General features: G+C 38.3%; 1 protein-coding gene across 1 annotated transcript in view; it reads right to left on the bottom strand.

The window, feature by feature from the left end:
* Positions 1-24,215, bottom strand: part of fbxo9 (F-box protein 9) — a 95,792-nt gene that overhangs the window by 53,937 nt on the left and 17,640 nt on the right. Inside the window, exons 4-7 of the mRNA XM_043679725.2 lie at positions 23,209-23,286; positions 20,116-20,274; positions 14,960-15,017; positions 7,874-7,973 (exon numbers count right to left, since the gene is read on the bottom strand). Coding sequence (XP_043535660.1) covers positions 7,874-7,973; positions 14,960-15,017; positions 20,116-20,274; positions 23,209-23,286 — 395 coding nt within the window. The remainder of the gene's footprint in view (positions 1-7,873; positions 7,974-14,959; positions 15,018-20,115; positions 20,275-23,208; positions 23,287-24,215) is intronic.

The following is a 24,215-nucleotide window of genomic DNA, read 5'->3' as shown; positions in this document are numbered from 1 at the left end:
ATTGTAATTACCTGAATGTGTATCTTATTCAATAAAGATGCAATAATTGGGTAATTTTTTTGATAACAAATTAATAATAATTGTTTTTACAGAGGAAACTCTATTATCCAAATATCAATTATCCGAATTTCAGACTATCCGAAGGAGATCTCGAGGTCCCAATAGAAACATCACATCAAAGAGCTGTTTCAACTCTGATCGTGTCTTTTGTTTACAGGTACAATGATTAAAAATGAACTCAGCTCCCTGAAATGCTGCTGAGGACAGTCCAGGCACCGTCTCTTTCCCCACACTTTCCCTGGAGTCCTACACAGGGTGTACCTTAAACCCTCCTTCCCCAGAAAATTTGTCCAACATTGTCCTGTACAGGGCAGGGTGGGAGTGCACAAGATTGAGGGTCGGGTGGGGGTGGACAGGGCTAGGGGCAGATGGGGTGGGAATGGACGGAATTGGGGGCTGGCATAGGGGCGGGGTCTCGCACGCAGTGTGCTGTTGCCTAGTCTCCTGAACAGGGAGCAGACTTCACAGAAAACTCCGAGCCCCAGAGGAAATGAATTAACCAAATAATCAGTTTTCCGAACGAAATAGTGCCTGCCAATCTCATTCGGATAATCGAGGTTCCTCTGTACTAAGAAACCTAGATGATAAGATTTTTTGTTTAAAGGTATTTCGTTGTCTGCTTGAGAACTGGAAAAAGTAGCTTAGGTTTATGCTGTGCCCAGTGGAGTAGTGTGAAGAGACAGGTGCACTCCTCCATCATAGCAATATCCTGATTGACACCAAAGACCTCACACTACCTCCTCTAGCAGTTTTCACATCCTATTTAAAATTCTTGTTCTCTATCAAGGAACATAAGTATTTTGCATCAAAATATCTTTACTCTGGCCCTGGTATCCCACTGGTAAGAAGTGATTGTGTGCCTCAATGATAGAGCCCTCACTTTGAGTCAGAGGGCCCAGATTCAAGTCCTACCTGCCCCAGAGGTGTGCCATAACAAATCTCAACAGATTGGCTAAGAATACCTACCCCATCGGTCATAGTCAGACAGTAACCATAATTGAGACCTTCTGATCGGCAGCCTCTGCCACCTGCCCTCATTGGCCTGGCAAATACTGGATGAGCAAAAGTTTTATTCATCGAAATATCAAGATGGATTAGGGTTAGTATGATCAATTCCCACCATAAATGTCCTGGGCAACTAACAATCTCTCTCCCTGGCAACTTGCTTGGAGGTTGAATCAAGCTCTTTGGTTCCTGTGTTTTATTCCTGACCCTAATATGAGCTTCAAAGGCTCAAATTCAAAATCTTGGAACTGTTAATGAGAAGGAGGTCATTGTATCTGTAACAGCTCTCCAAATGATTGTCTCAATTAGAGTCATTCTCCTGCCATTTCCTCCTAAGCCTACACGGTGTTCTTTTCAAATAATCATGGAATTGCCTTTTGAAAGCCTCAGATGAACCTGCCTCCACTGCACTCTCATGCAGTGTATTCCAGACCCTAACCACTCATTTCATGACAAAGCTTTTCCTCATATTACTGTTCGTTCTTATACTAAATACTTTAAATCATTCCCAGAAATAGTCTACATACTGTAAATTACCTCCTTAACCTTCTTTTTGCCACCTTTTTTCTCCCTTAAACATAACTAAAATGTTACCTTTATGGACACATTTACAGTCATTTGTTCCACACACTCATGATTTGGCACTAAGTTTTATTTGATAATACTCATGTGAAGAACCATGGTATACTTTACGGTCAAAGATGCAATAGAAATGAAAGCTTTTGTTGTTCGAAGGTTGAAGGATTATCTAATCAAGATTTTTAAGATGACAAAGGATTTGATAGCACAGGTACAGAGATGTTAATTTCTGCAGTGGGAGAAATGAAGAGGACATAAAATTAGACCTTGATGATTGACTTGCATTCATATAAAGCATTTCATGACTTCAAGACATCCCAAATCGCTTTGGGAGTGAAATCAGGAAGCTCTTATTTCACACAAAGGATAGTAGAAATTTGGATTTCAATCCTCCAGAAGGCTATATGTGCTGAGCTTATTGGTAACATTTTTTATTAGGTAAAGCTAATGGTAGATCTAGAGAAAAGACCAAGCCGGAGGGAAAGACCAGTCATGATCTAATTACCCTGAGACCCTACTCATGTTTGTATGTTTCCTATCTCTATGCGTAGCACACAATACTTCAATAAGGTTAAGGAAACATACACAAGTTATTTCCTTGCGATTTTGTAAATTGAGTCACATGCAGCCTTCTAAAAAAAAAACCTGCCTTTTTTTTAAGCTCTGCAACAAGCACATCAAACATTGAAAGACTGAAAAATCTGAACTGGAACCTCTCTCCAAAATTATCCCCGATTTTTAAGGGCTGATGTGCTACAAAATGGACCTTAATAGTGGCTTTCTATAAACCTTTTCTTCTTTAAAATACAACCAAATGCAATTGAACAGGGAACTACAAAGCCATAAAAGGATGTATCTAACCAGAAATCCACAAAGCAGGTATAAACGTATCTTCAATCTGTTAAATTGCGATGAATAGGAATGGATTACATTGTGTTATATCAAGCTTGTATTTACTGTTGAAATCAGACACAAATTGCCCAAGATACTATCAGAATGTCTTATAAGCATTAAAACTTTCAAAGCATTGCTTCATCTGACATGCTTGAAAAAGTAAAAGGAAAATGCTGATAAGGCTTTGGATCGTAACTTAATCTGACCCTAAAACATTATCTCATCGTTTAACCAAACTATACATGGATCTTACTATTAAACTGGTCAGTTTCCTGTGGACTTTCTACCTGGTTGAGGGCTGGAGCATTTAGTGAAAAAATATCAAAGACAGGTGCACGAGGCAAATAATTTAAGTTGGCAGGCAAGGATAAAAGAAAGAGAAGCCGGTGGTGGTGTTGGAAATGGGGAGAAAAGTGACAGACTAAAGAAAATGGAGCTAGCAGGTAAGGTAACAGAGGCCAGGGACAATGCAGAAAGGTAAGAGACACCCAGGAGGCGGTACAGAACAAAATGCTGCAATGGGGTGATGGAGGAAAGAGAAGCCAGAGCTGGTAAAGAGAGCTAGGAAATGACAAGTAGCAATAAGAAGCTGGGAATTGGGTGAAAGTGGTTGGAAATGGCAGCACAAGCCACAGTGCATGGCAAAGACGACAGGAACAGTGGAGGAGGAATCTTCATGTAAAGCAAGATATCAACATTCAGCAGAAAATGTACTACTACAGCACCACCTATTGACCATTGTCTATTACTGCTAAATTGATTTTTGTATATTTCATTGTTAGGCACGTATTGTTATGGAGGCATAAAGTAACACAACATTATCATTATCTCTGGTGCTATGTATAATTCTCTTTTTAATAAATAAGGTAGACGGCATACTGATAAATTACATTTGGCTTTTACCATATTTGAAGTGAACAGATGAGTGATTGCCAGAGCAAATTACTGCAGATACTGGAATCTGTACTGAAAACAACCAATGCTGGAGATCACAGCAGGTCAGACAGCATTCATGGAGAGCAAGCTAATGTTGAGTCTAGGTGACTCTTCATCAGAGCTGAAGTCACTCTCTGACCCGCTGTGATTGCCAGTATTGGTCATTTTTAGATGAGAGATCGCAATGTGCTTCATCTGTGGCAGACTTTCTCATCTGCGTCAGGAAATCAAACCCGACTGCGGGATATGAGCATAATAACCACAAAAGGCATAGCACTCTCCTTGGGACTGCACAGTTGGAAGTAAAACCTTTTGAATGAGATGAAAAACTGGAGATCCTCTCTGCCATATCAGGTGGAGATATAAGTTCCCACAGCAATATTGCTAGATAAAAGCAGGGTGCTTTCCTTGTGTCCTGATCAACATTAATCCTCACTCAGCATGATGAAATAAACAAATTACCTTTTCACTATCACTGCTGATTGGGGAGCTTGCTGTATGCAAATAGTTGCTGTATTACAAACAGAACACAAATGTGTGCACTTCAGAACTAGTTCACTGGTCATAAAGCCTACACTGAGGACCTCAAAAGACCTGACATAATACAAATCAGTTTTGGGAGCAATCAGGTTAACCACTAGGCAATGATTTCATAAACAGGTCATGACACAAGACAAGAACAAAAAGTGCCAAAATCAAATAGCAGGGCCTTTGGTAAACCAAGACAAATAACGGGTTAACTTTTCACGTCAGTTCTTTGCAGGAGACAAAGGAGCTATGTTCTCAGACTAAGCAAAGCAAATGATGGCAGTGACATCAAGTATATTTCAAAAGCACTGATATGCAAGCAATTACAATTACAAAAAGATTACTGATGGGATAAGAACATGTAAACAGCCTGTTATTGCTAGCAATTTTATTTTTGTCAGATTTCCTTTTTATATATTTTATCTCTTTATATTTAATAAAAATACTGGTTAACATTATTGTCAACGTCAAGCCTGTATCTTAAGAATGCAGTGAACTGTTTATTTTTACAGTATGTTTTTTTTAATGATTACAAAAGTTTTTTGAAATATGAACATAGGAAGAGGAGTAGGCCATTCAGCCTCTCTAGCCTGTTCTGCCACTAAGTGAGATCAGGCCACAGATCAATCATAACTTCATATCCTTTTGCCCAGATTCCTTAATGTTTTTGCTTAACAAAATATATTGCAGATAGAAAATTAACAACAGACCTAGCATCAACTGCTGTTTGTGGAGGAGAGTACAAAACTCTACAGCTTGTGTGTGCAGAATTGCTTCTTAAAATCTTTCCCAAATTACCTGGCCCTAATTTTTAGACTATGCCCCGAGAGTTGCAGAATCTCCAACCTGTGGATGTAATTTATCTTTGTTAACCATATCTTTTCCTGTTAATATCTTGAAGATTTCAACCAGATCAGACCATATGCCTCTAAAATTGTAGACAAAGCAGGCCTCATTTGTATAATCTGTCCTCATTACTTAATTCCCAAGGTCTAGATATTATTCTTATAAACTTACATGGAACTCCCTCCAAGGCCAAAATATTCTTCCTAAGGTTTGGTACGCAGATCTGCTTGTAAGCAGTATCTAAACAGCACTTTAAAAAAAGAAATTGCAGTATAACCTCTGTGTTCTTATACTCCAGTCCTCTAGTGATAAAGGCCAGCATCCATTAGTTTCCTTGCTTACTTTCTGCATCTGTTTGTGGCACTTCAACATCTATACATCTATAACATCCCTTCAGAACATGCACCGAATTTAACCTCAGACCATCGAGAAAGTAGTCAAGGGTGTGGTGCTGGAAAAGCACAGCAGACCAGGCAGCATCTGAGGAGAATCGATATTTTGGGCATAGGCTCTTCATCAGGAATGAGGCTTGTCAGCAGAGGCGGTGGAGAGATAAATGGAGGGTGGGGGGGGGGGGGGGGAGAGAAGGTAGCTCAGAGTGCAATATGTAGATGAAGGTGGGTAATGGCAATAGGTCAGAGAGGAGGCTGGACAGGACAGGTGGGAAGGAAGATGGACAGGTAGGACAGGTCATGAGGGTGGTGCTGAGTTAGAAGGTTGGATCTAGGATAAGTTGGGGAGAGGGGAAATGAGGAAACTGGTGAAATCCACATTGATCCTGTGTGGTTGGAGGGTCCCAAGGCAGAAGATGAGGTGTTCCTCCTCCAGATGTGGGGTGGTTGGAGATTGGTGATGGAGGAGGCCCAGCACCTGCAACTTGTTGGTGGAGTGGGAGGGGGGAGTTAAAGTGTTCGACTGTGGGGCGGTGGGTTGTTTCGTGACACACCCACACATTGGATATTAGTATTGGATTGCTTCAAACACTTACTAGAATGTCCACAAACACAACTTTGACTTAGTGGCTATTTTGCAGAGTGATCGGTTTTCCAAAAAAAAAACTATAACACATTTTAAACCCATTAAAAATTCATTGGATCCAGCAAATTTTCAAAGATTTACCTAACTAACTTTTTACCTAATTATATGATGGAATAGTTACACCCACTTCTTTGCTTTCGAATTCCTGATTTAATCTTCTATTAATGCAGTGTCATTTTCTTGGTTTTACTGCAGCTAAATGCTACATTACCATTGCTGCTCATTTGTAACTGCCTTCTTTCATGTTCAGCGTACTTGTTTCGCTTACATGTTCTCTTGGTTCCTGGTTCTAACATATATTACTTCACATAATAGAGCCCCTCCGTCATGAAAGGGGAGTTAATGCCACAATCAGATTACCTACAATTCTACTGAATGGGGGTGGAGCAAGCTCAAGGGGCCAAATGGCCTATATCCAACCCGACCAATATTTATTACGTTTGCACTTATCTACGCTAAGTTTAATCTGCAACTATTGACCAAGTTATTTTGAATCTGCCTGCACTGTTCCTTATCGTATGTTTTACATGAAAGGGGAAAATCACTGTAGATACTGGAAATCTGAAATTAAAAGAGTAACTTTAGACGGCATCTGTGGAAAGCAAAACAAAGTTAAGATTTTGGATTCATGACGTTGCCTCTTCATCAGGTCATCAAATATTGATTCAATGTTACACTCTCCACAGATACTGCCAGACTGAGTTTTTACCAGCAATATTGCAATTTAGAAGATTTTTCTTATGACTGACACACACAAAAAAAATCTATTTTTTAAAAAAAGATATTAATTATGATCCTGAAAGTAATTCACCCCAACCTCTTTTCAAACTGAAATGATTCAATCTATGCTTATTGTCTATTTTCTGTATTTAATCTAATTTCCTATCCAGTACCAAACTTTGAGACCTATTTCTCAATTCTTTTCTATAACCCTTAATCTGCATGCTAATCTGAAACATTTTGCAGAATTTAAGAGGACGTCAACTAATTGTTTCCCCTCTGTATCAGTGATATAATCAAAAAATCTCCACCAAGTTGGTTAAACATGTCCATTTATTCTTGAACCTTATATCATCTTTTAACAATTTGCGTTCTTCCAGATGTTAAGCAATAATTTTTAAAGACTTTGCTGAAGACTGTTAAAAATGCTGGCTTATAGTTTCCTGATGTCTCATTCAAGTCTTATAAAAATGGAGCAAATTTCTCTGGAATTTCTTCTTAGCTCAGCAAACTAACATAACGGCAATTCTTTCAGTTGTCTGATGCAGGTATTTAGAGCTCAATCTTAACTTGTAAATATCAGCTTGCTTGCATCCAACAGGATAAAATAGCAAAAATGTGAACCCATCCAATTTCACTTTTAACAGAAGCAGGTGACAGACAGGTGATCAAGTTTTTAAATATTAAAAGCTTATAATGGTGATTTGTAATGTGACTGCATTAATTTTAGCAAGTATTCAACTTTTACCAAATATGCTAGCTTTCTTAGGTTTTTAAAAAAATCTAGCAAGTGCAAGAATGGTTGAACGAATGAGGGAAATGCTTTTAAGCACTGCTCACAGGCCTGGGAATAGTATGGGTGTTTCCTCCGAGATCATCAAGCTACTCAGTAACACCCCCACCAACTCATCCATCTCTCTATTGCCTGTTCCTCTTCTTATCCCACCAAGGTTATTTGATGTTTTTGTTTATGGCTCTCTCTTGCAGGTTATCTGTCCAACAATAAGGCAGAAAACCAACCCAAATAATTTAAAGGAGTAATGCAGGGGAGGGTGCTGACAGTATTCAAGTTGAATTGTTTTCATTTAAATATAAGTATAGGCTGCATGGAAGTTAATAGACTAATTGTAAAGCAAATTTAACAGCTCCTTTCACAAGATTCTTTCACCATAAATGCAAATAGTCAAACGTAGTGATTAATGAAAATAATTGCTATTTTTCACCCTGAATTACAAGAATACAGTCTAAACAGTAATTTCTCACATACTAAGCTTTGCCATTTCCATCACTTTCGGGAGAATGGACATAGTTGATCCTGAATTCAATGTCAGGTACAAGTTGCATGGCCCTCCGATAGTATTTGATGGCTGAAATCAAAAGAGATATTGTCAGCATCTAGATCATATGCACAGCATCCCATTATTAAATTTTCATCTTTGCAACAAACAGCTAAAAGAATCAGAAGCAATCAGTGATTGATAAATTTTACCATATATTGAAAGACAATAATTATTGTTGGGATATACTAAAGAATATGAACAATAATTTAAAAATAAAATAACGTGGTTGTCTGAGCAGCTGCAATTTGAACACATATAATTAAGAGAATATTACAAATGATAGAGATGATGTTAACACTCTGACATATTTCAGCCATCCACACTATCCAATATACCCAAGCTATTAACTTATTGATCATTCAGATTAGCAACCCTTAGCAATCAACTTTTCTCTCCCATAATTCAGCTTCTTCTTGATCGCCAGCTTAAAACAAATAGAAAGCATTTCTACATCTATTTATGATATAGAAAGATCAATTTATTGATGACCAGGAAAGTTATTAAAGTTGAAATTGTTTTGTACAGTTGTTTTTTGTTGTACTGTGGTGATCATTGATCACTTGTATTGTGGCTGGTCTGTAAAAATTGGGTGAAGTAACTTTCATTGTTTCAAGGTTCTATTCTCTGAAATGTTTTACTTTATCAAAAGCAGAACCATTTTGAATAGCAATAATGAATTTTCTTAAAATTTACATGTTCTGAAAACTGGTTTTCAAAATCTTTAGCTGAAACTGTGTTCTTTGGGATACTGCCAATGTTGGTATTATTCATATAGTAATAACAAAACGATAGGAAGTCAGAACTGGAAGGTAACATTTTATCAACTACCTTGGTTTTCTTTTGAGGAAGTGACATCCCATGTATACGATAAAAACTCAATGACACACTATATCTTGACTTCCAAAATGTATTTAACCAGGTTCTATGTAAAAGACTACTGTTTAAACTCAAAGATGTGGAAGTTCAGATTAACTCCCGAAGATGAAGAAGAAATTAGCTGCAGGGCAGAAAACAATACAAATACTTACTGGGAGAGTTATGATAAAGGAAGTTGGAGGTAGCTGTGAGTCTTAAGACTGTTTACAACTGTTCCTAATTGCTTGTGAGCTAGATTCAAAAATTTAAAGAAACATTTCCAACTTTTCAGATGACACCAATGTGGAGAGGCAGCTTGAAATGCCTGACAGGTTTAAGCAGAATAACTAAGTGGGCAGGAGAGTGGCAAACAAAGTTTAATGTAGCTAACTAAGGATAACCACTGATATGCATATTCCAGGGATATTGTTAAAATACCTGAAGATTAAACTGAAAGAATTAGTCAACTTTACTTAAAAAAGGCCAAAAAAAGCAGAGCAGCAAACAACAAAGCTACCTGTATGTTAAATAACACAACTGAAACACCAGATATAAAGTTAGAAGCAGGAGTTTCATCAAACTTCACCTTAAATACTTTGAATTCAGTTCTGATCAGTAAAACATCAGGGAATTTCCTCACATATCGGAGATGGTGCAATGTCATCAGAATTCATTAATCGAGACAGATGGCCTAACGTTTGGGATATAGATAAACTGGTCAGGGAGAATCAGGTCTAAAAAAGACCATTGATGTGATCACTTAATTATTTCACTCGGTGGATGATGCCTCACCTTTTGAGTATTTCTAGCATTTTCTGTTTTAAGAAAATAATAGGCCATGACTAACTAAAGTAGTCAGAATTTGAGCGGTGGTCATTAATATGGCAGATAAAGGAGCTGTTAACATTCCAGAAAACATAGACTCATTGGGCTGAAAAGTCTCTCCTGCACTGTATGGTATCTCTACACAGTCTAAATAAACGTTTGTAATTACCAGCACTCATTTGTAAGTGAATTGCATTCACAAAGTCCTGATTTGAAACAGTGGCTGTTTTTCTGAAAATTGCAACATTAAGTGAAATAATTTTAAGTGAATAAGAAGTTCCATTAAAAACAGTATTTAGGTTTCTTTGGACATTTCTTGCCCAGAGAAATCAATTTACATGTTGAAATACTGTACCATAACTGCAGAACTGTACATTCTTAGCTAAAATACTTGCAAAATAAAATAAGTGATTAAATATAAAAGACACCATATAGTACTTTAGGACCTTTCTCAGCAAAAAACAACTAAGGTGAAATGTGCACATTCCTAAATGCCAAAATTCATAAATAAATAAGTTAAAAACTTGGAAGAAACATAATCAAAATGGAAATACTGTAAGTTGTTAAAATTACACTCATCTGAAGTTTTATTTGACCAAGCTCCATCTAGTGCCAAACACTGGTCACTACAGGTTACTAAGTTCAGAATCACTGCACCAATTACTGGACTCATGGTGAGGAATCACTGAAACGTCTACATAGCAATATCGACAAGTTTCATCTCATCATCAGACTTAACATGGACTGGATTCTTGGATACACGCATCTCCATCAAGGATGGACACGTTAGTACCTCACTCTACCACAAGCCCATGGATAACCTCCCGATGCTCCACTACTCTAGCTTCCACCCTAAACATTAACGAAGGTATCTCCTACGGACAAGCCCTGCTCATACACAGGATCTGCTCAGATAAGGAGGAATGCGACAGATACCTGAAGATTTTGAAGGATGCCCTCATAAGAACGAGATATGGTGCTCAATTCATCGACTGCCAATTCCCACATGCCACAGCGGAAAAACTGCAAGGACCTCCTCAGAAGACAGATACAGGATATGTCCAATAGAGTACCCTTCATCGTCCAGGACTTGCCCAAAGTGGAGAGATTACAACATGTCTTTCACAGCCTTCAACATGTCATCAATGACTACAAGCACCTCCCCAAGATCATCTCTATGCCTCCACTTCTCGCCTTCAAACAACTGCCAAACCTTAAACAGACCATTGCTCACAGCAAACTACCCAATCTTCAAGACAACATCGACCACAACACCACACAGCCCTGCCACGGCAACCGCTGCAAGATAAGTCAGATCATCAACATGGATACTATCATCACACGTAGGAAGACCATCCACTAGTACATGGCAGATACTTGTGAGACTCGGTTAATGTTGTCCACCTCATATGCTGCAGGCAAAGATGCCCTGAGGCATAGTATGCCTCATATGCTGCAGGCAAAGATGCCCTGAGGCATAACTATGCAGACGCTAAGACAACTGATGCATGGACACCATGCAACAATCACCAGATAGGAATGTTCCCTCCCAGTCGGGGAACACTTCAGCAGTAAAGGTCATTCAGCTTCTGATCTTCAGGTAAGTGTCCTCCAAGGCAGCCTTTAAGATGCATAACAATGAAGAATCACTGAGCAGAAACTGATAGCCAAGTTCCACACCCGTGAAGAAAAGCCTCAATTTTGGGTTTTGGGTTCATGTCGTGCTACATGTGACCCCACCGCACTTACTTTCATGTTTTGACACCAACACACTAATAAATTGTTACTCTCTACCTTAATTAAGATTGTACAGTTTTGGATTACTTCTTACTTTGGTTAGACACTCAGCATGTGTCTCTTTCACCTATGGGCTGCACGGTGGCTCAATGGTTAGCACAGCTGCCTCTCAGCGTCAGGGACCTGGGTTTGATTCCTACCTCGGGTGACTGACTGTGTGGAGTTTGCTCATTCGCCCTGTGTTTGCGTGGGTTTCCTCCGGGTGCTCCGGTTTCCTCCCACAGTTCACAATGTGCAGGTCAGGTGAATTGGTCATGCTAAATTGCCCATAGTCTTAGATGCAATAGTCAGAGGGAAATGGGTCTGGGTGGGGTTACTCTTCGGAGGGTTGGTGTGGGCTTGTTGGGCCGAATGGCCCGTTTCCACACTACAGATAACCTAATCTAATCGATCATGTTATTCCAGTCAAATAAAAACTGAGATGCTGTAAATCAGGAGCGGGGACCCTTCCTCTGATTTTACTTCACAGATGCGGCTGGATCTCCTGGACTTTTCCTCCAGTTTCTGTTTTTGTTCCATGTTATTCCACTTATTTGGTTTGTCTTCAGCACCATCTTATGTTTTTTTGTAATTATCTCTCTGCCTCACTTAGTCAGATTATAAGTCATCCCTTTGCTTGTTATTCAGCTATTTATCCTTTACTCACACCATCTAATACCCTTTTGTCACCTGCAGAGTTATTCTTCAACACTCAGACCACTTGTATGATCTTCTGGTCTCTCTGCTCTTGATCTTTTTGCCCATAACTTGTGTTATGTGCGCTTCCCTCTCACTTCACCTCACGAAGGGGCTACAATCCGAAAGCTTGTGATTTCAAATAGACCTGTTCGATTATAACCTGGTTTTGTGTGATTTCTGACCTTATGCCAATAGGTGGAATCCAGGACCTCCATGAGAGTTCAGAATGGGAGCCAGTACAGAGATGCAGTGAATTAAGTCCAGAGTGCTGGTAACTGCATAGAGGGACCAAGGTCAGGGAACTGGAGGGCGAGGGAAGTGAAAAAAAAGAGACCGAGAGCAATGGTAGTAATGGGAAATAAATCATGTGCAAAATAGGAACCATTTTGGTGTGGGGCAATCCCAAATAATTGTAATGAGAGATGGATAAAGGTCTTTGGAGCAGGGAGGCCATAGAACAAGATGTCTGTAACATTCAACTTAAACTCACTGCATTAAATAGATATACTGGCACTATTTTTGTAATATCATTAAAACAAAAAGTTTTGAAGTGATGTGCAGAAGCAGCATGGGTGATGTGAGAAAAAAATTCTTCACACAGCAAGTAGTTAGATAAAATTGGACATGATTTTCACTGCTCAGTTACTGTGTCATTTCTCTTGAAGTTATGAGAATAATACATTCAAGTTCACTGATGATACAAAGCTAGGTGCAATTTATGCTAAAAGGAAGACACAAATAAGCTGTGAAAAAATATCGATGAGTTAAGTTAATGTCAAGATGGCAGATGGAGTATAACATGGGGAAGTGTGAAATTATTTACTTGGTAGCAAGAGTAGAAATGCAGCACATTTTTTTAAAGAATCATCTTCGAAGTCTTTGAAACGTTGATGTTCAGAGATTCAGTTGTACTCATATAAGGAACACAAAGTTAGCATTCAGGTAGAGCAATTAAGAAAGAAAATGGCATGTTGGTCATTATTAGAGGAAATTGATTACAGGAAACTGAAACTTTGCTGTAATTAAACAGGATTTTGGTGGGATCACAATTTTGTCTATCTTTGAAAGGATATTCTTGTCATGGAGATAGTAGAGAATTTGAATAAATTGGGCATTTACCCTCTGGAGTTCAGAAGAATAAGAAATAATCTCATTAAAACAGATATGATTCTGAGTGGATCTGAATGGACTTGACAGGATGGGCAGTGGAAGATTTTCCTCTTTGCTGGAGAGGAAATGGGGCTGGTAGGGTAAAGGTTTAAGATAAAAGGATTTATCATTTTAGACTGAGGTAAGGAAAAATTTCTTCACTCAAAGGGTTGTTAATTAAAAGTTATTGTCTATCCTAGAGTGTTGTGGAGGTTCCATTATCAAGTATATCCTTGAAATGCTGGATTTTTTTTCTTAACTCCATTCTTAATTGCGTGTGTCCCTACATCTCAATGGTGCAGTGATTCATGAAAGCAACTCACCACCACTTCCTCCAGGGCAGTTAGAAATTGGTGATAAATGCTGTTTTCATGCCACGTGACTGTCACTCTATGCTAGCTAGCCAGTGAATCCCACATTGAAGGAGTAAATAAAGTAACAAATTCGAGTCTGGAATATACTGATTTTTGATCTCTCAGGTAATCAAGGAATACAGAAAGTGTGTGTTAAAGAGGAAGATGATTATTTTAATTAGATTAGATGAGACTAGATTCCCTAAAGTACGGAAATAGGCCCTTTGGCCCAACAAGTTCACACTGACCCTCCAAAAAATAACTAATTTCTCTCCATTTACCCCTGACTAATGCACCTAACATTTTGGGCAATATAGCATGGCCAATACATCTGACCTGTAGATCTTTTGGATTGTGGGAGGAAACCGGAGCACCTGGAGGAAACCCATGCAGACAAGGGGAGAACATGCAAATTCCACATAGACAGTCGCCCGGGGTGGGAATTGAACCCAGGGGCCTGGCTCTGTGAGGCAGCAGTGCTAATCAAGCTGACCATTATCTATGGTCTTGAGACTTGTGGCCATTTGACTTACTTCTGCTTTCATTTCTTATTCAAAAAATCAGTAAGGTAAAGAGAGTCAAAATATTTTGTATGATGGTGAGTCCAAGAAAAGAGGTGAGAATCTTACAGTTACAGAGAGGCTGTTCACTGGTAATGATGAGAAGCACTTCCTCCCACAAAAGGTAGGGAACCTGGAACTCTCTCCCCCAACAATACTGACGCTCGGATAATCTTAAGACTGCAAAACTAGTATTTATATATTTTTGTGAAGATATTGTGTTTTATGTAGCCAAACTGAGTGGATGAAGTTTACTCATTCGTCTACAACGAGAAATTTGAAGCGGTGAGACCATCGAATCAAGCCCGAAATCACCAAAGGAGATGCACTTCTTTCCAGAAACATTTTGTGTGCTTGGCCAATGTATTCTCCACACTGTATTTGTGAATTTGAGATTAAGAACATTGGAAGTCTGTGAGAGAACGATTTGGTACACAAATTATTATTTTACCTAGATTGGTTTAAGCATAATAAACCTAACTGCTTTCTTTATCAAAACTCAAGAGAAACTGCCCCATGCTTCTTTTATGATCACAACATACAAAGAATTTAAGTACTCACTGAAATGGCAAGCATATCCTTTTCAAACAAAAACAAATCATGTGGTGGTCAAACAAGGAAAGGAGCAATTTAATCTTTCTTCAACAGATTGTAATATCTTCTTTAAAAAAAAAGCTGGAAATATGATATAAAATCTGCATGGTGATCCAAACTACTTGGATCCCCAAAAATAAAAAAACAAGTCACAAATGGCCCCTTTCTGGCTTAAAACACAAGTGATAAATATACAGATTACCTTCATAGACTGCTCCATTCTGTTCTTGTTCAACTGCTTTCAGGAACAGTTCTTTGGCCTGCAACGTACATAGGTATACAGGTCAGTTATTACACTTGTGGACAAGGTTTGGAAGCAATACAAGATACTTGGCCAGAAATAGTTGAAGGTTCGGATTTGGCTGCAAGGTTTGTCTGCAATATTAAGTTAAGATTCAATTCAAATTTTGTTTGCATTTCACAATCAGTTCATTCCTGATTTTTCAAGATATACTAGATTGGGTTGGGATAGCTGGTTGGCATGGACGGGTTGGACCGAAGGGACTGTTTCCATGCTGTACATCTCTATGACTCTATATTGATAATGGCTACTGTTGAAATAATTAATTATTAATGCTGATATTCATTATAAGCATAAGAATAGAGTTGGAAATATAGTTATCATAATTGAGAAATGACCAATTTTAAATGTTGCTGATTGTTTGTGATATCAAATGCAAAAGAGTCACAATGTTTTCATCCTTTGTACTGAAATCAGCAGTGGCAACACCTCAAAATCATTGTCTGCTTCCAATTCTGACTGATCCTTAAGCTTCTGACGCTGAAACATTTAGTTTATCTCCCCTCTGATTTTGTCATGATAATGGATCAGAACTCCAAACTTACTCACAAACATATTGAACTTTTGGGCAAGATGTGTTCTATTTCAACTACAAGCCAAGGCAAGCCTGGTTGATAATGCAGCTTTGAAGTATGTAATTCACTGTGTGAACACCCTGGATGCTGCACCCTATACTGTGCCAAGGAAGCTTCAAAGAGATAGAGATTTCATAAGGCAGAAGCACCACTCAGCGTGAAAACATTTCCTGTTATATTCCAGAGTGGGGACATGAGTTTCAAGACATATTTGTGTTTCACCCTCACAGGAAAATACAGAACTTGGTTAAAAATGAACTGCAATCTCTGGTCTATATGTTAGTGTACTAGTGTGCTGTGAAGGTCACAACTTGAGGACAGGTATTAAATGCCACTGCATTGCAGGTTAAAAAAAGGAAAAGATGCTCCTCTGCTCTGAGTACTGAAAGCCAGCCACTGTTGAAATGAAACAGAGCATAAGAATCACAGTTATCCTGCAAAGCAAAGATGCTGCACCCTATACTGTGCCAAGGAAACTTCAAAGAGATAGAGATTGCATAAGACAGAAGCACGTCTCAGTGGGAAAACATTTCCTGTTATATTCCAGAGCGGGGACAGGCATTTAAAGACATATTTGTGTTTCACCCTCCCAGAAAAGATGACCATAAGACACAGGAGCAAAACTAGACTATTTGGCCTAGTGAGTCATGCTCCTCCAATCACTGAGATTATGAATGATTCAATAAGCCTCAGTTCCACTTTCCAGTCTTTTCCCTATGACCTTTACTTCCTTCATTGATTATAAATCTGTCCATTTGAGTCTTGAATTCAGTCAATGAGTCAGCATTTATAGACCTCTGCGCTAAAGAATTCCAATTTCAAGGCCCTCAGAGGAGAAATCCTCCCTATCTCTGTCTTAAATGGGCGACCTCTTACTCTGAGATTTTGCCCTCTGGTTTTAAACTTCCCATGAGGGGAAAAAAAAAAATCTCAGCATCTATTCTGTCAAGCTTACTAAAAGTCTTGTGTGCTTCAATAAGGGCACCTGTCATTATTTTAAGCTCTAATGGGTACAGGCCCAATCTACCCAATCTGTCCTCATGAGAAAATCCCTCCACATCCAGAATCAACCTGTTGAGTTTTCTTGGGATGAGTACTTCCAGTGCAGTATAGCTTTCTTTAGATAAAGACCAAAACTTTTCACAGTATTCCATGTGTAGTCTGAATCAAGCTTGGGGTTGATTCAGGGGTTTTCCTTATATTATATTCCATACTTTTCAACTGAAATAAAGGCCATCACTCTATTTACTTTCCCCTATTACCTGCTAAAATTGTACGCTAGTGCTGCTGCTTTCTCCAATTAAGCTGCTATATTCTGCCTGCCAAAATGCACCACTTCATATTTTCCCACGTTAGATTGTCAAGTGTTTGACTGCCTATATCCCTCGTAGAATTTTTGTGTCATCCTCACATATTGCCTTTTCACCTATTTTTGTGTCATCCACATATTTAACTATAGTACATTCACCTTCCTCATCTAAGACATTAATATATATTATAAATAATTGGGGTTTCAGCACTGATCTCTATGGCACTCCATTAGTTCCAGGTTGCCGTCTTGAAAATACCCCTCTTACCTCAACTCTCTATTTTATTAGTTAGCTAATCCTCCAAGCATACTATTATACTAGCTAAACATGATGGGCTCTTATTTTATTAAGTCATCCTTAAATGTAGTATCTTATTGAATGTCTTTTGGAAATCCAAATATATTACATCTACTGGTTCCCTTTTATCTATCCTGCATGTTACTCAAATCCTGAAATCCACAGCTCAACTACAATGCCAACAACACAGGTATCACCCAACATAATAGTCGCAACTAATCCTCGTCTACTCTTTACAGAACTCAAATGTTGATTTATACATCTTTTTAAAAAAAAACTTTTGTACTTGTCTCTCATTTCTAATCTAAGTTTTGTTATGTTTTTGACTTTTGTTTACTAACTAATGTACTCATTCTTGTTTTAACTTAAGAAAGCCTGGTTAAATTGACTCCTTTGAAATATAAGTCAATTTGATCTTCGGAAAAAGCATTCACAAGGTAAGGAATCCTTTTAAATTAACCTTGTTGCAGCCAAACCATGGAGTGGGTGAATAAAAAAGGGGAGTCAGTTCATCCTTCCTCACCTAGGATTTGATAGTTTGGGGTATCCTGCCTGGAACCATAATAAATTCAGAAATATCACCTGGGGATTGTTTGTAACAGTATCTCCGGGCTTACTGCTTCTTTCAGGTTCCTCTTCTGGTCACTTTGCCCTGTTTCCACTGAAATCTCTCAGACAGCTAACTCCTACGCAGTTGATTATCTACCTGGCCACCATGCTGACATATTGTAAATTGTTTTGCAGACATTATTAGTGATCCCCTTTGTTCAGACTCTGGTTCATTCAAAATGGCCCTCGTCACAACTTCCTCAAGATGCCCACTTTTGTTTACCTACCCATTTCAACTAAGCAATTTTAATCTTCATTTCCTCTCAACTTCAGTCAAGTCACAACCACTCAGCCCCGCCCATTTCTTCCAGACATAAAGATATACAAGTTGTGTATAATGCAATTTTATGTTACACTGAACAATGTGTTGTATCAAGGATAAGAAAAAAACTATTCATTGTGCGTGAAGTCTGAAGAGATAGAAGAGGCGCTAAATGAATATTTTTCGTCAGTATTCACCCAGGAAAAAGACATTGTTGTCGAGGAGAATACTCAGATACAGACTATTCGACTAGATGGGATTGAGGTTCATAAGGAGGAAGTGTTAGCAATCTGGACAGTGTGAAAGTAGGTAAGTCCCCTGGGCCAGATGGGATTTATCCTAGGATTCTCTGGGAAATTGGGAGGAGATTGCCAAGCCTTTGGCTTTGATCTTTATGTTGTCATTGTCTACAGGAATAGTGCCAGAAGACTGGAGGATAGCAAATGTTGTTCCCTTATTCAAAAGGATATTAGAGACAACCCTGATAATTATAGACCAGTATGCCTTACTTCGGTTGTGGGTAAAGTTATGGAAAAGGAATCCGAGATAGGATGTATAACCATCTAGAGAGGAATAAATTGATTAGCGATAGTCAACAATTTTGTGAAGGGTCGGTCGTGCCTCACAAACCTTATTGAGTTTTTTGAGAAGGTGACCAAACAGGTGGATGAGGGTAAAGTGGTTGATGTGGTGTCTAAGGATTTTAGTGAAGTGTTTGATAAGCTTCCCCATTGTAGGCTATTGCAGAAAATACAGAGGCATAGGATTGAGGGTGATTTTGCAGTTAGGATCAGAAATTGGCTAGCTGAAAGAAGACAGAAGGTGGTGGTTGATGGGAAATGTTCCTCTTGGAGTTCAGTTACTAGTGGTGTACCACAAGGATCTGTTTTGGGACAACTGCTGTTTGTCATTTTTATAAATTACCTGAATGAGGGTGTAGAAGGATGGGTTAGTAAACTTGCAGAAAACACTAAATTCAGTGGAGTTGCAGAAGGATGTAGCAGGTTACAGAGGGACATAGATAAGCTGCAGAGCTGGGCTGAGAGGTGGCAAATGGAGTTTAATGCGGAATAGTATTAGGTTATTCACTTTGGAAGGAGTAAGAGGAATAGAGAATACTAGGTCAAGAGTGTGGTGCTGGAAAAGCACAGCAGGTCAGGCAGCATCCGAGGAGCACGACAATCAACGTTTCGGGCAAAAGCTCTTCCTCAGGAATACTTTTGCCTATACAGAGTACTGGATTAATGGTAAGATTCTTGGTAGTGTGGATGAGCAGAGAGATCTCGGTGTCCATGTGTATAGATCACTGAAAGTTGCCCACCCGGGTTGATAGGGCTGTTAAGAAGGTGTACAGTTTGTTAGCTTTTATTGGTAGAAGGACTGAGTTTCGGGGCCATGAGGTCATGTTGCAGCTGTTCAAAACTCTGCCGCACTTGGAGTATTGCATATAGTGCTGGTCGCCACATGATAGGAAAGACATGGAAACACTGGAAAGGATGCAGAGGAGATTTACAAGGATATAGCCTGGTATGGAGGGAAGGTCTTATGAGGAAAGGCTGGGGGACTTGAGGCTGTTTTATTAGAGAGAAGGAGGTTAAGGGGTGACTTAATAGAGACATACAAGATGACCAGAGGATTAGATAGGGTGGACAGCGAGAGCCTTTTTCCTCAGATAGTAATGGCTAGCACGAGGGGACATAGCTTTAAACTGAGGGGTGACAGAAATTGGACAGATGTCAGAGGTAGATTTTTTACTCAGAATAGTAAGGACATGGAATGTCTGGCCTACAACAGTAGTAGACTCGCCAACTTTCAGGACATGTAAATGGACATTAATGGAATAGCATAGGTTAGATGGGCTTCAGATTGTTGCGCTAACCTGTGAAACCATCGAGGGCCGAAGGACCTGTACTGCACTGTAATGTTCTATTTGCTCTTAGTGGTTATAATTTCCAGACCCAAAACAATTAGGCATGAAATATTTCATAAGGATTATCACAATACCTTTTCTTCACAAGCAAGCTCCTGTTTTCTCTTTATACCTGAAGACTTGAAAGAAAATTTCTTGCCAGAGACGTTACCAGGCTCCATGCCAGATCCATTGGAGCTTCCATTTGGATTCAGCTCAGACATCCATTGGGCTCGAAACACATCAAGTTCCTCCTTGAAAAGAAGATTGACACCTCCATATAAATATTAAGTATGATTCACCTATGCCATAATTAAACCTGTGTTCTCAAATTTAAGAAAAAGCAAAAATATTTATTAGTTACTTGTTTTTCTTGTGGTAAAATGTACTTTGTGACAACACTTCATAAATTCATGTAGCTCAGAACAATGCAATTAGTGCCACCCGTATGTTTCTTCCCCATAGGAGTGCAAAATGTTTCCTTTTGCTGTATACGTCCAACTTCATTTTCATGTTGCTCATTGAAAAGACAGTATCAAAATAGGGTTCAATGAACTGTAACAGCAGTAAGTGCAGAATGCACACACTGAACCCTTGTGTTATGGGTAGACTATTCACAAATAAAAAGACATGTAATGTAATCACAGGTGGCATAGTATTGCAAAAGCAACATGAAATAATTCAAGAAGCAACAGCCATTATTTTCTGTGTGGGTGCACAATTGGTAATACTACAATCCAGCCAATGTGAAAGAAAAGAAGAAACAACAACAACAAAAGGCAACACCAACCATCAGCGACTCATTGGCTCTACTACCTGAAAAAAATGTTACAATTGGGAGTTTTCACAATGCAGTTCGTAAAATAGGTAACATATCTTCCTGTGCCATAAATTATATGACTAACTGTGAGAGATAACGGTGTTAAGGAATTCTGAGAAATAGTAGTGCTGTAGAAATAGGTCTTTACTTCATTAATTTCAAACTTCCTATAGCACCCTGCCAGCACTGACAGAATAGAGCTGTCATGATGAACATCTTCTATCTGGTCTACCTCACACCATCCACTCATCTGATCTGGGACTGGTAAATGTTTTCATCTGATTCTGGTCATATCTCTGTTCTGATTACATATTACATTTTCAAGTGTTGCTCTGTAATAAATGACGTTAATCCTTGACTCTTTTAGATAATCTGTCATCCTTGATTAAAACATATATAATTGAAGATGTCACCTTGAAAACTGAAAAACTCTTTCATATGCTTAAAGATGTCTATCAAGATTAACCTGTCTCCACTTTTTAAGAGAAATGATCCGAAGCCATTGTTTTCCTTGTGCAAATATAGTACCTTAGTTCTATTAGCATTCTAGTAAACAACTTTTTGAATTTTCTCTAGACTCTCTACATCCTCCTTAAATGGAAACTAGAAGATTCCTAGTACCTCAAATGTTGCCTTAGAATGATTTTTCACAAGTTTAATATAACTTCAGTTTTTTTTTCTAATTCTAGCTCTCTGCAATAAAGCCCAGTGCTTTGTTGAAAATGGTCCTCAAAACCTACATTGTTACTTTTAATGATCTGTACATCACCAAGGCATTTATTTTCCGAAGACTATGTGACCTCCTCATTCTTCCTGCCACAATGTACTACCTCTCACTTATCAGTTACAGCTTTCTACAAGCTTCCTAATGATTTGTAGTAAAATTAACAATTCCTCCTCTCAATTTGAACAATTTTCTAGACAAATTTGCATAGTGAATTATAGTGAACATCTGTTTTCATCTTGTTATCCTTTGATGTGTATTAGTTCACAAAATGACATTTGATAAACTTTTGGATTACTCACTGATGTTCTCCTGTCAATACAAGTATGGAGAATTGAATGAAAACCTTAAGCCTAGACCTCCAATTTTGACAAGTTTGTGTGGAAATATTTTCCTGAAATTTGAATAATGTCCTTTCAATTTGTTCTTCACAACGTAAGAACCTATATGCTAAATGACACTCAATATTAATTCCTATTCCAGACATCAGCAGTTATGGTTTATATCTGTCATCACAGAAACCTTTTACTTCTTTATTAAATATTGATTTACTTGATTGTCCAAAAACTAGGTGTTTATACAGCAACCTCTTGCTTGATATGATACGCGGTTGGATTAAAATTCAATGAAATACAAGTGATTCAATAAGCAAACAGAGATGAGAGCTAAACTTAGTTAAGATGTCAATCATCTGTGTTGATTCAGAACAATTAAATATTTCCAATTTGACTACAGTTACATTATTTTTATCCATTTGTTTGCAATTTCACCTGAGTTTGTAGATCAAGAATTCAAGTACCAATCTGTAAACTGACTCACATGAAACGTTTCATCATTAGTGTGGCCGGATTTCAGATGGGACCTGAAACCATTGTTTGGATGTAGGTTTGCTCGCTGAATTGGAAGGTTTGTCAGCGAGCAAACCTACATCCAGAACCTCAACCCGAGCTACAAACCTTCTGAAAACTTGCTACCATGGTGTCTATCTGAGCAAGCAAATGGGAAAAGAATCATGTAGCACTTTTTTTTGAAGCTCAGGAAGTTCGCTTGACTGCTACTACTAAAAATGGAGTAATTAGGCATCCAACGGATTGCCATTTATGGGACTTAGATACATGTTTCTTACCATAATAGTGACATGTCACAGTAAACCTTTAGCTGCAAATCTTTAGTTGATAGAACCTGAGATTGTGACAGGTAAAATTCACCTTTTTGTTTTAAAGTTTATGAAACCTCCCTCCAATGAGAATAGACATTTGATTAGAAGTTTTTTTCTGAGATGCTTCCAATATGTTAAAACAAATTATCTGGACATTGTACAATGCTGTTTGCCAGATTCTGTTACAGTACAATAATGATATTCCATCGTTAATTGCATGTAAAGCACTTTGGGATACTCTCAAGTGGTGGAAGATACTGTACTAATATATTTTTTTTCCTTTTCTTCCTATTTCACAAGCATTTTTACATACAATGTCACTGCATAAACTGTTAACAATCATGATCCAACAACACAACTAGGCTTCTATTAAAGATTGTTAAATAGAATTTCTTCGTAAATGAAGATGTACTCTGTAGTTCTGGTAGTGTGCTTCAATATGGGAAATTAATTTCAATGATTTTAAAATGAACAAAGGTTACTACCTGAAGGTTTGCTTCATCAGACCCTTCGTTTTCTTCAGCAATGACACCAGTATAGTTATCTTTTTCACTGTCTACCTGCTAACAGAAGAACGAATTGCTCTTATTAGTTACTTGGAGCAAGTACTGAAGGTCTCAGCTGTAGGTAAGCTGAATAGAGGGTCTAAATGGGCGATTAATTAGAAATTAAACTAAATGATTTGGTAAAGAGAAAATACAGTCAAAATCACAACTCAGGACCAAATAGAAATCTCAGGGTTGCAGGCAGTTTGGTTCAGACTCAGCAATGAAATGAGATGGAGTCAGAGAATAGTTTTAATGCTTGTTTGAAAAGCTTGCAAACACTGATTGTCCAAATAAATGCAATAATATGAAGGACAACAAACTAGACTTTTAACAAAAATTTGGTAAGGAAGAGAATGAATTAAAATGCAGCTGAGGGGGAAAGGTATGGAGCATAAAGGAAGGGAATTTGAGAGTTGCTTGAACACATACGTCCCATGAAATATAACAGGCTGAAATACTACATTAATTTTGAGCATTGTAGCCCGTAATCTGCAAGAAATTTTAATTTGGTGTGGATTAAGAGAGGAAACATGGACAGAGGAATTTCTATTAGATCACGTATGTGTTCTATATATGTTAGTGCTAAACTAAACAACAATGCTTTATACTTCCTAGCTGATACTCATTTAATAACTGAATCAGCAAAATAATGTTTCTGGTGTTGCAGTCTTGGCAGAAACTTCTTTAAAAAAAAATCAGAAATCAGTTGTTTACTAAACAAAAGGAAGTCACAATATTTCCATGGTTTAAAACTGAGGAATTTGAACAATGAGTGTCCATGCAGACCGTGTTTCTCAAACTAGACCCACTTGCCTGCTTTTGGCTCATTTCTCTCTAAACCTTTCCTATTCACATACCTGTCCAAATGTCTTTTAAATGCTGTAACTGTATCTGCATCTACCAACTGCACCACCCTCTGTGGGAAAAGGTTGCCCCTCAAATCC

This window comes from Chiloscyllium plagiosum, unplaced genomic scaffold (assembly GCF_037043375.1).
Source record: "Chiloscyllium plagiosum isolate Xiang-an unplaced genomic scaffold, Cpla_swu_hap1 HiC_scaffold_3, whole genome shotgun sequence".
Classification (NCBI taxonomy): Eukaryota; Metazoa; Chordata; class Chondrichthyes; order Orectolobiformes; family Hemiscylliidae; genus Chiloscyllium; species Chiloscyllium plagiosum.
This window is presented reverse-complemented; position numbering and strand designations above follow the sequence as displayed.